The sequence below is a fragment of the Diadema antillarum genome, unplaced genomic scaffold, assembly GCF_040938485.1.
Source record: "Diadema antillarum isolate AM-2024a unplaced genomic scaffold, OU_Dant_1.0 seq00001416_RagTag, whole genome shotgun sequence".
In the NCBI taxonomy this organism is placed as follows: domain Eukaryota; kingdom Metazoa; phylum Echinodermata; class Echinoidea; order Diadematoida; family Diadematidae; genus Diadema; species Diadema antillarum.
The window spans coordinates 262,639-276,984 of record NW_027272168.1 but is presented as its reverse complement, the minus strand read 5'-3'; the positions used below and the strand labels follow the sequence as shown (position 1 = coordinate 276,984).

The 14,346-nt window shown below is 38.3% G+C and overlaps 1 protein-coding gene across 4 annotated transcripts in view; it reads left to right on the top strand.

Annotated features, from left to right (window-relative positions):
* Positions 1-495: 495 nt before the first annotated feature.
* LOC139709221 (voltage-dependent calcium channel subunit alpha-2/delta-1-like) overlaps positions 496-14,346 on the top strand; it is a 131,308-nt gene continuing 117,457 nt past the window's right edge. For all 4 annotated transcript variants that reach the window (XM_071621177.1, XM_071621176.1, XM_071621175.1 and 1 more), the window contains exons 1-3: positions 496-890; positions 2,393-2,474; positions 7,803-7,913. In XM_071621177.1, coding sequence (XP_071477278.1) covers positions 775-890; positions 2,393-2,474; positions 7,803-7,913 — 309 coding nt within the window. In that variant the 5' untranslated portion in view covers positions 496-774. The remainder of the gene's footprint in view (positions 891-2,392; positions 2,475-7,802; positions 7,914-14,346) is intronic.

Here is a 14,346-nt window from a genome sequence, read left to right as displayed (position 1 = left end):
TCAACCATAGGTATTGTTACACCATTCAAAGTAATTTCTAGTGCACTAAAGTTATGGACACCTAGACATATTATCAATTCATAGACAAATGTAAGCGCGGCACTTCAAAGTTACGATAAAGGGCTAAGTTTTCTCTGATATCTTTATTACATCCATGACTACATCCAATTCGTGTACAAATTTACACTCCAGTAATGGTTACCAGCAGCTTTCCTGAAAACCGAAGAGCTACCACCAGCAAAGCGAACGAATGGCGCCGTCTTGTTGGCGCCTCTTTTCAGGTGGAGCATGTAGGCTGTCCACAGCATAAGGCCTACTACCGGTAAATGCAAAGGAGATATGCGCCAGCTGGATCCACTAACCCGATCGTTTCGGTGGACAGGTGCAGCAAAATGCACAGTAGCAGGTAGAAAGTGCCTCCATCGCAGCACGCATAATACAGTACAGGCAACCGACATACCCTAGTACACTATACACACACATCGTAAACTCGCATACACACACATGTCATCTCCATCGTCGGCAACACCATACACCTTTTGGCCGAGTGTCTGCATACTCAGTCAGTACATGTATTATCGGACCGTCGTGCCTGCCCCCTCCGCCCGGTCTGTAGGTTTTCTATGGCAATAAACTGCGCTAGCTAGTACATATCCCCATCCTTCGGTCACTTTCATTGTTTTTCAACGACTGCCGTTTTCCACCCCCGTCATACGTGATTTATAGTTGAAATCCCGAATATAATCGTTCGTTGTGCATGGTGCCAAACTGAACATGAGGCCCGCTGTCGAGTATCGGACGTTTGTTTTGGCAGTCGTGCTGTCGGGCTTTGCCTGTGACATCGCAAACGGACAGGATCCCGACGACGAAAAGGTTCCACCACTGGCCAGGTGAGTATTCCGTTCGTCTCTCCGGGGTCAGCCGGGCATAACACTGGCTAGACCTATTTAACATAGGGATTTTTCCTTTGCTGCTGCGTGAATCCTATATACACTGTTAACTCAGTCAGTAATGTTACATCTATGAGAATATTTTCTCCATAGATTTACTTATTGCTCACTCAGAATAGTGTAGTACTGTCTGAGATGGTCAGATCTCATATGTTGAGTTTTTGCTGCTGTATGCAATGTACTGTCTATCCCCATACATTTATTTCTATTTTTTATTTATTATATTTTTTACTACTTTTTTATTCATAAAGTGCATTTTTTATATTGTAATCTAAGATAGAACTTTATTATTATTTGTTTGAATCATAAAATGAATAAAGACATAGACTAATACAAAAATAAAGAGAAATGGTCAATACTTCATGTCCAATATACCATATATTGCAATTCTTGTTGTCATAGAAAATTGATGTAGAGTTCAATTTATGGTAGCAAACTGTTATCATCACAATATTATACTGTATGACCAAGAACAATATTAAAAATGTTACAGGCTGTACTTTCAAAAGCTGACTCTTGGTCAAGTGGGTAAATGTCCTTTGGATGTGTACTGTAAATAGCAAGCCTAAAAGAAATTTGCTCCAGCTCTCGAATATAATTTTTTTTGGGTGTGTGTGTGTCTTTTGTTAACTTCATATTCACGTTGTACCTGTGTAAATGTGGTTTGTAAATGATACACAAATTGTAATAAAACAATGTCTTTTTTATTCTATTTAAAAATTATTAATTATGAAAAAGAGGGCATGCAATTTGTATGTCATACTTAAGTCGGTAAGCATATAGATACACATGTATGTACCGGTATGCATGCAGCCACTAAGATGGGAAATGGATTTAGAAAATAAGTCATGTAAATTTCCATTTTCCGTTTGAATTATTCTTTTTTTTTCAAACAACATATGTGCACTCTCTCCATTTTCAATTTTTTCTATCTTGTCATACTCTTATTTTCAACATATGAAGTTCCTGCTATTGAAAATAATTTGTATTTTCATTTTTTTTTTAATTCAGCATCTACATATGGATTTTTATGGTTAATCTATATACAAGACCAAAATTGTATGAGTGAATTGTGTGAAATATTTAACTATTGACAGAATTACAAAATATTTACTTCATAGTGTGCATAATTTAACATTAATAAGATAGTGTCCTTAGTATTTCCTAACTTTAGCATTACAATGTTTGGTATTGGTTAGATGTGTAAAAATATGAAGAATTGTCTTTTAATTTCAATGTGAATGATTGACAAATGATAACTATATAGCTTTGATAAGGTGCTGGGATTTGTGTACAATGTATCAGATGTGAGTTAATGAAAAAAAAAGCAAATTGTAAATCGTCTGGGCATTCTTAGGGCTGCTCAATAATGTGGACATCACAAGTTCAATGTTCATACATTGTAGTTTCAATGCAACTTTTGTTTACTCATTACATGACAGTGTTGAACTATGGACAGAAGCTTTGAGTAGACAGCTTACATCTGCCCTTGACAATGTTACTCAAATCAATGCACTTAAAGAGGTGAGTATTCTATCCATTTGCCAAAATCTTCCCTATTTCTGTCTTAGTATTAGGAAAGCCGACTTTGTTGGGTCTACATTGTAGTTACTATATGCACAACTGGCGCCACATTTTTGGAAGTGGGGGGAGGGCCCAGTTTATATTTCTTGTGCCACTTCTAGGTATTATCAGCTGACAAGCAAAAAACAAAAACAAAACAAAAAAGCAAAACAGCAACAGCAACAACAACAACAACAAAACAACGGCCCCAAGTTGCGGCTACCCTGTAAGTTCCCAGGACCCACTAGCATGATAGTTGAAATCAATAAGTCAGAAAATCAAACACGGTAAAGTCTATGAATGCTCAATTCTGATTGGTTACTACCTGACTTATAATAATGTTTGATTTTCTGACTTATCTTTGGTTGAACCTTTTCATGCAACAGGGCCCAGCACTCATAATGTCTTCATGAACAGAATTAACCATATCTCATCTCTGTATCATTACCACATGCTATGGCATCAAAAACCATTAAAACCAGTGTTGGCACACTCCAAATACTTAAAGTTTTAATGCCATTGATTGTTTAATGTTACAATCCTTGTTTAGATAGCTGACAGTGAGGCTGTGACAGGTAATGTGCTATACCATACATCGTACACTATGCGGATGTAGTGTACATTTGTACATGTACAGTTGTTGTTGATCTTATCCCCATGTAGGTGTGATATAGGCTTTGTTAGTGTAGAAGTACTTGTAGTCAAAGCTCTGTGCAGTATTTTATTCAAGCTTGCAGTTATTGTAGACACATTTCTAGCCTTTGTGATCTCATGCATGAGAAATCATTGACAAAAGGTTTGTTGCCCGTGTACAGTTGCACAGACTAATAATAAGATTCAGGCTGTAAAAAGCTGTGTTTGAACCAGTTGAGGATGGACTGATTTTGCTACAACATGCATTTCCCATATAGACACCTTCCCGAGTATACTCGGGGACTCATCAGTGGGTTATAAGGGTGGCTCTTGACATACCAAGTAGTATTACTCATTTAAACAGGGGATTAAACTTTTGCTCAAATTACCTTAGAATGCTTGTTTCAAAGGGCACTGTCCATAATACGTACACCATTTGTGCATGTGTGTTCTCTTACATTGGCTAGTGTGTGTGTGTGGGAAGGAATATTGATGATGATTGATGGATGATGTACCCCACAGCCATATTTGCTCCCTTTTCACTTGTCACAGACTAAATGTGAATTTAATAAAGTGACTATTAAAAAGGGTTATTAAATGTAAAGCTGAATCCGTGTACCGATACTTCATTAAATTTTCATCATACAATTGTAGTCTCAAACTCTGATTTCACAGTGTGTAGCTTAATGCTGTGCGAGCTGAAATTTTTGTGTACAGATATTTTCGCCAATAGCTACTTGGAGGACATTTTCGCGTGTTGTTAATTTCGCGGTTGCGAGGGTCTAACCATGGTCTAACTGAACTTAGTTATTCATGCGCTATTATTTTCGCATGTTGTTATTTTCGCGCTTCAAAGGCGATTCGCGAAATTCGCGAAAATGAAACAGCATGTGTATAGTTTGTTTTTTTTTATTAAATTCTAGCTTTGTGCTCACTCCTTTTGTTTGGTAATGGAAATTAAGAAAAATGAAGTTCATAATAATGAAAATAGTGTACACTATTTAAAGGGTTGGTACAGTATTGGTGGAGATGAGAACTGGGCTTTATTTAACGTGTTGCGAGGATACCAAAAAAAAAAACACTTAAATGAAATACTGTATACACCATATATTTTGCTAGTCTAAATTTTCGTGTATTGGGAATTCCTGACAATTTCGCCAGTGGTTAAATTTTGGATCGTGGAGTCCTGTACTGAACGGAGAAGAATACACGCACACGTTACATTCACATCGGGATCAGAGTCAATATTTTTGCGTGTCTTTAATTTCACGAAGAGCACCTGACTTGTAAAATTTGCGAAAATAAAATCTTGCGAAATATTCGCCGTATACAGTAGTACAGATCATACCATTTTAAGAGGAATTAAAAGTTTATTTGATGGAAATCATGTTTGGAATGACTGAAACATCCTTAAAAAAAGTAAAACAAAGCAATCATAATAAAAGGTGGGTCCCACACTTTATTTGAATTGCTCTGTTTTGGATATTTCAGCCATTTCAAAGCCATTTTCATTAAATAAACATTTCATATTTCACAAGAGGTTTCTCATTATCTCACAAAAAAATGTTAGAAACCTGAAATTAGGTCTCAACCTAAACTGTACTATCCCTTTAAGCTACAATGTAAGAAGTTGTTACAAATGCACTGTACAATTACATATTTAGTTGTATTAAGCCCTATTTGAAAAACTCTTCCTCTGTGAATCTACATTTATGTGTGTGCATGTCAATGTTAATGTAGTATTCACATGTTGTGGCATTACCTGATTGGAAGTAATGTATTGCCTGTATTGATGTTATAGATTTCAACAGGTAGAATTGATATTCATTAACTTTGATTTGCTAGCTCATACATTGACATTAGTACAATACTATGTGTTTAAAGAATGCACCGTGCATTTGTATTTTTCTCTACCTCAGCCATTCAGCAATAATGAATGAACACTAGGCCTACTGTATTGAAAATCTGTCTGATTTCTGTGCCATTTAGAGATGGCAATTTTACATTAAAAGCCTGTAGGCACATTTCTTGATATTCATTTGATTTATTAGTGTAATCATTCTTCAAGCAAATATAACTCAGAGATACTATACTAGTACGATAGGGCAGTCCACCTGAAATGGACTACATCAATACATTTGTATATATACCTACATCTAGACATTGATTTTCTGATGGCTTCGAAGGTACATGTGAATTGATACAAGTAGGTACATTGATATCTTCCAAAGATGAAACCTCACAATATCTACCGTACATGTAACTAATCTAATGTACACTATCACACCAGTGGGCAGTGTCGTTCTGGGCATATCATGCTGTACACATTTGTGTCCTGCTGAGGGATGTATGCATGCAGCAGCAGCGCAGAGTGCTGTGCCCTGAGAGGCAACACACAAACATACTGTACACACACACACACCCTCACACGCACCAATATCAGTGTGTCCCATGTGTATTCTGCGCATGTACTCATAGAACTGGCTACATCTGCAGATACAGGGTACTCCAGTGTGTATAAAAAGCTCCCTTGCTGGAGGTACAATTTATACAAGGTTTGGGCTTATTCCATGCATAAACCAAGCACAAGAGTGAAAATACATGTGAGTTAGAATGTGATTGCACTGTACAGAACATGGGAGCTTTGTGATTTCAGGTTGCATGGGCATGTCAAAAAACACAGAGCTCTAAGTGCAGGATACATTTTACACCATAGTTAACTGATCATACATTTGTAAATGATTTGGTATAGATACATGTATGTGACCAGAAGTACGAAGCATTATACCAGTATCCCACCTTCTTACAATTGTACACAAATGTTGATAGAGGAGTATGTGCAATTTTAAATTTATCAAAAATAGACCTGTTTTTGCTGCATTCTCCAGTCTGATTTGCAAAGTTGCATTGTTTAATATGATACTGAATAATGAATCATATGTTGCTGATGATATGAAATTGTCATCTCACATAACTTGCATTTATCATGTATGTACTGAGAGACCTATTGAAGCATAATGTGATAGGGCAGAGACATACTACCGGTACCTGTTCTTCTTAGTTTGACTTTTTGGCCAGTGCTGAGTATTTTAACAGGTATTCTATACGTAGTCAAGCAAAATGAATAAATCATCGCACGTATACATTGTACACTGCAACATTTAATTGTTGTTTAAAAGGTTGCATCACTGTAAATAGTACCCTTGGTCTGTGCAATTGACTTGTAGTTGATAATACACATATTTCATTCAACTTGTAACTCCTGACTCGATTTTACTATGAGGCTTAATGCACCCATCTCCGATTGAACTGAGCTGACTCCGCCCTGCCCATTGTGTGTGTGCATCCCAGTTTGCTTCTGGAACCATGACATTGCCAAAACCCTGTGCAGTGAAGAATTACACTGCAGTAGAAACAAAGCACTGTAAAACTAGAAATGTTAATGTTCATTAAATTATCACAAATTTCGTGAAGGGCACCAAAATGCATTCTAATGCAAAAGTGCTTGTCCTTACACTTACAATGTAGATGCATTGAATGACCAAGGAGGTTCGAGAGATGGAGTTACAACTGACTATAATTATTCAATCAGCTGTCAGTTTTCTATGGATGGACAAAAGAATTCCACAGGTGCATTTGTACCTTTGATGTTCGATGCTTGAAGCTGCCATCTTTCTGAGCAATCTGAAGATTCGTTTTTAATGCTAGCATAATATCCGGTATATGCTGCTCGTTTATATATCAAATGCATTGAAATTTCACCTAATGATAAAGCATATAAAACAAAAGTCAATTCTGTTCGAAAATATACATGTGCAAAAGTGTAAATCTAAGCTGTATTTTGTGAAAGTGTTTGAAATTTTACCGTCATGGAAAGCCAGTTTTATCACTTTTCTCCTTATTTCCGCAAAGTGAAACTATATGATATCATCTTCAAGTATAGTTCTTTATAAATTAATATGTCAGATTAGAGTACAATCACGTACATTCAAGTAATTTTGATATCTATTTCAGCAATATTTGAGCAATTTCTATTCGCACAACCCCGTGCCTTTACCATTGTCTACCGCCCATCGTTTGTAAGTAGGGATAGTGAAAATCAAGTACCATCGCAGAGACATATCTTCCTTGAAAAGTGGCTGGTGATTATAAATGCAATGAGACACGAGTCAATTGTCTTCGCATCTGAGCGGCAGATCCAATTTGACACATACTTCAAATATCTTTGAGTGGCGGCTTCGAGCATGGGATCAAAGCGAATAAGACTGTTGTGACTCCATTTCTCGAACCTCCTTGGAATGACAGTAGCAGTTGGCAGATATTTCATTTCGCAATAAAAGCCATTGGCTCCAAGTCATGAAAATTTCATGCTACAAATATTTCTGGTTTTACACTATGATATTTGTTATAGAGTTAGGACACCACTGTCATGGTCTTGATATGTGTAAATCATAGTTGAGGTGGAATTCTGTAATCAAGTTGTGGCTGAAATAGCCAATTCTTTGATTAGATGGCTAGAGATGTATGCAGTGCATGGCTACTACAAATTGAATCATATTGTATGCATTGTCCAACACTTGTATGAAAAGAGAGTAAGCATGCAGTAGCATTCTCAGGTTGCGACAATTAATTTCTTCGTTTAACTTTTCCTTGCAGTTATACAGACAAGAAAACTTGACGACAGTGACGATTGATGGGGTAGCTCTAATCAACGATGTGGCTGATAAGTGGCAGGCCATACTTCAGAAGAAGATGACAGCTGTCAGGGTATGTAAAAGTAATGTTTATTTTAAGCCATGAGGTGTACAGTAAGATACATCATGTAACATTGAGTATGTTTAGACAGACAGACAGACAGACAGACAGACAGACACACACACACACACACACACACAAATACAACAGGTGTCCAAAAACACAATGGAAATGTTAATCTCCCATTGAAGATCTTTTTGAATATAAAAATTTGATGATGTCACAATAGTTTTTTTACACTCCCTTTGGAGAGTGTACTGAATAGCCAGAAATATTTGAGTGCATGAATTTTTTTTTTGTCAATTTTGCAAGGAGCCAAGATTTGTGAAGTGAAATGCATGCATTTAAGTTCCTCTCTTCACTTGTCTGCATTGAATGCCAGTGACAATTCACAAAAATTTCATACTACGAGCAGCAAATATTTCTGGTTATATTACCTACTCTTTTAGGAGTACTTCTCTTGGCCTCACCTGCTCTACCACCGGTGAAGGTTCATATTGGTGATAGAATGTGTATTGTAGTTTGAAAAAAACAGAAAAGAATTTTGAACCAAGAAAAATGTAGCACAGTAGCCTGTCCAGATGAATTGTGATCTGATCAGGGTTGCCCTGCCAGTACAGTAGTAATTTGCTCCTTGTGTTGAATAGCAAATTTGATTACATGAGGCCTGGCCCAACAAGGTACAAGTTGCACCAGAGGACATCACTGTATTTTCAGCTGGAATTATAAAATCCTCCAGATATGCAAGCAAGGAATAGAAAATGTGTCGTGCTTAGTACAGATTTAATGTGACAAAGGCCCTTTGATGTTATTTTCCTATCAATTCAGCCTTGTCATTAGTTTGATGAATTGTTCACTGATGTATACCAGCAATATCACAATTTATTTGCATAGTGGAAAAGGGCAAACTCAGTGACATTTTTCTTGTTTGTTCAGTTGCTACAATGCATTTTGTTGACTCATATTCTATACAGGTGTACAAGCTAGTTGACATTTGTCAGAAGATTTGGTTTTGGCATTTATACATGGTGCAAATTTGCATACACTGTTGTACAACCAGGGTTTTGTGAGTGCATAATTTGTGTCTACACTGCAATAAGTACCTTTTTATTTAAATACCACAGGTATATTTTGCTTTGTTTCCAGCTGTTATATTAATGAGAAGAAATAAATTCCATGCTGAACTGCTGGTTAATGAGTCTTGCACTTCTGACTTAATTGCTTAGTTCTTTTGAAGTAGTATACAGGTTTGTAAGTGTCACTCACAAAAATAGGGAAAAAATGCAAAGTTCAGAAGTAATTTGTTTGTATGAAGGAATGCTTTTGGTTTAACACAACTGCATTATATTCAGAAGGATGACAGAGAGCAAGGTTTTAAGTACATACATATGATCATTATTGGAATAAGGTGTTTTATTATATAGCGAGATCTGCAGTGTAGATTTCAGATATTTGCAGTATTTAAAGCATTTTATGCCAAGTAGTTCTCTGTGATGCTCATCAGTATCAATTTCTACAAGGTGTAGATGTGAACACTTAATCTACTGAGAGCTTTACATTATTGCTAAGTATATATTTTTTATTATAGTCAAGCCAGGCATTTTGGACATTGTGTATGGTGCATACTATTGTAGGAAAAAAAAAGAATTATATACTCTGCCAATTGGCACTCAAGCACACAAAGTGTTGAGCAGGGTTTGGTACTCATATAGTTTACTCTGAACAAGGCATACTGCCTGGTACTGTAGTGCTTTTCAAACACACACACACACACACTCACAAAGGAGTTGAAAAAAAAATGTTGGATATAATACTTAGAGCACTAGGATGTGACAGACAATCATGGACTGAATTCATTGTCAGTTGCCATTGAATACACAGTGTTAACTTCACAGATTGTAAGCTCTTGTACTATAACACAAAGTACTTGTAAGTATTTAGTTTGTGCACTGTTCTAGCTGCAAGACTAAAGGCAAAAGCTGCTTGTGATATGGATGGATGAACATACCTATTATGAATAAACCTGGCATTTCACAACAAGAGATTGTATTGCAATGCTTGGTTATCATGTCAATGTGTGACATTAAATGAAGAAATCTGGAGCATTCCATTTGTCTTGTCTGTACACCAGTCGGGAAAAAAGTGGTCTTGCATATGTAATTTACAGATGTTGAAGATTATGAAATTGAAGTTCTGCCCTTTCTTTGTTCATCTGTTGCAAATGCCATTGTTTATGAAACTGATCCATAGGAACACAAAACCTTTCATTGCTTGTTGCAGTGATTTGTGAGAGACCTACAAATTGTACACAGTGGTATTGTTGTACATGTACATGCACAAAAAATTGCATTTAAATTAAAGGACAAGTTCACCTTCATAAACATAAGGGTTGAGAAAATGCAACAATATTAGTAGAACACATCAGTGAAAGTTTGAGGAAAATTGGACAATCGATGCAAAAGTTATGAATTTTTTTAATTTTTGTGTTGGAAACACTGGATGAGGAGACTACTACAGCTTGTGAGTCATATGCGTACAACAATATAAAGAAAATGTAAAAGAAAATTCAACATATTTTCACTTTTTTCGCATAATAAAAGAGCACTTGACTTGCCTCTTTCTAAAGGCAGGGGGAATAATATTACCCATAACATTTGTCGGTAACGAGTCAGGGGAATGTGTACTTTTTTCAAAAGATGGAATTTTGTGAAATTCTCTTTATATTTTCCTTATATTGTTGTACGCATGTGACATCTAAGTTATTCATACACTGCAGTAGTCTTCTCATCCAGCGGGTACTGCACAAAAACTTCAAAAATTCATAACTTTTGAACGGATTGTCTGATTTTCCTCAAACTTTCAATGATGTGTTCTACTAATATTGCTACATTCTCTCAATCGTTATGTTTATGAAGGTGAACTTGTCCTTTAAACACTAAAAATAAATACATCCCCTGCATACTGTAAACCAGGGCAGCACACTAAACCATTTTTTCTACTGGTCTGACTGACAGGTACATGTAGGACTAGTAGGTACCCAGTTTTTCAACTTTTGACTGGTCAATTCTTAAAAAGTAACTGGTCTGTGTGTTGATATACATATATGTTTGAGAAGTCTTTGCGATGATAAGTCTTGAGCAAAGACTAACCTGCCAGCTGAAGCTGGATGTAACATGATATGCCCCATGTGCAAAGGACACACTGGAAGAAGCAGTTGAATAAAGGCACTCACACAGTTCACATCAACTCTACAATGTCTCCTCATTACTAAGAATCCTCCTTCCCAATTAAAGGCATATAAATGCCAAGACATGGTGTCAGAGTGGTTCAACTGTCCAAGTCATGGTGTCAGTCAACTGTCTACATCATTCTGAAGTACAGAAGGGACTAGGACAAGGAATAATCCACGCAAGAAACAGGCTAGACCGTTTCATTTGAAAGAGTGGAGGATGCATGGAGCTATGTGTACATTAGCATGCTGTACAGTAGCCAAGCAGCAGTGTGTTGAGATGTATTAACCCAGCGTGTGTGTGTGTGTGTGTATGACATACTAGTACCTGAATGTGCATGACTGTATTGTGTGTCCAATGACCTGCATCAGCACTGTGGCAGCTAGGAACAGAAAGTTCTAGAGGCCAACTGACCAGACTGCACAGTGCATGAGGTATTGGGAACACTAGGCTACAGCCAGTGACGTGGCCGTGATAAAGTGTAGACTTGGCTTGGCCTTATATGAGTTAATGTTAGAGCTTCTTGTGAGTTATGTGCCAGCTGGTCAAGCCCATGGGCTAGTGCCTTAAACTGCCGGTGAACAGAGCGATAAGGATTAGGCCTAGATTAGCCACATGTATATGATGCAACATACTCACCTCGTGAAAGTGTCGAATGATTGAGCATAAGTTTACTTGTTGAAAAGATACAGTTTTCTGCTAATTGTTACACTGTTCATGTGAGTGAATGCTCAGAGAGTGAACATGGCAAACTTAACCCAACCAGCACCACTAGATTTGAGGGGTAATTTGTCTGAGAATTGGAAGAGATTCAAGCAAAGATTCACTCTGTATAATGTTGCTTCTGGAATGTCAAGGAAAGATGATAAAGCACAAACATCAATGTTGTTGCATGTGATAGGTGATGCTGCCCTTGATATATACAACACATTCACATTTGCTGAGGGTGATGAGATGAAGTTGGAGAAAGTGCTTGAACAGTTTGAGAAATATTGCACTCCCAAGAAGAATGTCACGTATGAGAGGCATAAATTCTTTACCAGATCTCAGGGTGTGAGTGAGAACATTGATCAGTATGTCACAGAATTGAGAAATCGTGCACAATCGTGTGAATTCGGAGAGTTGACTGATGGTCTGATCAGAGATCAGGTAATTTGTGGAATCACTGATGGTGGCTTGCGTGAGCGTTTGCTCAGAGAGGATGATTTGACACTTCAAAAGGCATTGCAAATTTGTCGTGCTGCTGAAATTACCAGAGCTCAGGCACAAGAGCTTGGTTCAAAGGCAGATGTGTCAGTCCCTGTTGATGCTTTGAACAAAAAGAAAAAGGCAGTCAATCCCGGTAAAAGATCAGGACCTCCAAGGTGGAAGCAAAAAAGTCAAAGTCAAAGTCAAGGTCAGAATTCCCAGGCTTGTGGCAGGTGTGGCAATCGACATGCCATGTATTCATGCCCTGCACAAGGAAAGGTGTGCAAAAAATGTGGAAAAATGAATCACTTCGCGAAGTGTTGCAAAAGTCGTGTTCAGGTAAATGAACTACAGAGTAATTCCAAGGATGAGAGTTTTCTTGTTGATGTCGTTGAGTCACAGGAGTCATGTGACGAATGGAAAGTGAATCTCATTGTGAATGAACGTCAAGTGCTGTTCAAATTAGATACAGGCGCGCAAACAAATCTACTACCAGAGAGTGTGTATCAGACGTTGAAACCAAAACCAAAGTTGTCATCGGCGAATGTCAAGTTGACAGGGTACAGTGGAGTTGAAATTCCAGTGAAAGGTCGTTGCTTTGTACAGGTGAAGCACAAGAATTTGACGGAGAATATGTCGTTTCTAGTGACTCCCGGAAATCGTCAACCATTACTAGGTTTGCAAGCGTGTGACAAGTTGAAACTGGTGAAACGTGTGTTGAATGTCGCAAAAAACACACATGATGAAAAAATGTCGGTCGAAGACTATGAAGACGTGTTTGAAGGTCTAGGATGTGTGCCCGGTAAGCACCACATCACAGTGACAGAAAATGCGAGACCTGTCCAACACGCATGCCGAAAAGTACCGTTTCCGATGAGAGAAAAACTCAAAGAAGAGTTAGACAAAATGGAACGCATGAACGTCATTGAGCCCGTAGATACGCCCACTGACTGGGTGTCGTCTCTCGTGATCGTACAGAAAAAGACCGGTCAACTCCGAGTTTGCTTAGATCCGCGAGATCTAAACCGCGCTGTAAAGCGAGAGCATTTTCAGCTACCGTCGAGAGCTGAAATAACCGCGCAGTTTGCCGGAGCGAAGTACTTCAGTAAACTAGATGCATCCAGTGGATTCTGGCAGATTCAGCTGGATGATGAAAGCTCAAGGTTGTGTACCTTCATCACACCTTTCGGAAGGTACCGATTCCTGAGACTTCCGTTCGGAATATGCAGTGCTCCAGAGGTGTATCACAAGATAGTGCACCAGCTCTTTGCGCATATTCCAGGAGTGAACACAATGATGGATGATATCATTGTATGGGGAGCTACACAGGAAGAGCATGACCTCAGGCTGAAAGAAGTTCTAGAGACAGCGAGAAAGAACAACTTGAAACTTAACCGAGAAAAATGTGAGTTCCGTGTCAACAAGCTGACATTCATCGGAGATGTCATCAGTGATCAAGGAGTTCAGCCTGACCCCAAGAAAGTGGCAGCCATACAGAACATGGAAAGACCACAGTGCAAGCAGGATGTCCAGAGATTCCTCGGCATGATCAACTACCAAGGAAAGTTCATCGCTGACTTGTCAACCAAATCAGAGCCCCTCAGGAGCCTTTTAGAGAAAAGGAATGAGTGGGTGTGGACCGATGCACAGGAACATGCATGGCAAGAGCTGAAAAAAGCCTTGTCAACAGAGCCAGTGCTGCATTTCTACGACTGTGCAAAACCAACCAAGCTGTCAGCTGATGCATCAAAGAATGGGCTCGGAGCAGTGTTGCTTCAGAAGCATGACCAAGATTGGGTCCCCATAGCGTATGCATCTAGAGCCATGACTGATGCAGAGACAAGATACGCGCAGATCGAGAAAGAACTGCTGGCTATCACGTACTCATGTGAAAGATTTCACCAGTACATATATGGACGACAGGTTGAGGTAGAGACGGATCACAAGCCGCTAATACCCCTGTTCGTCAAGCCCCTGTGTGACTGTCCCCTGCGCATCCAGCGACTCCTAATCAGAGTTCAAAGGTA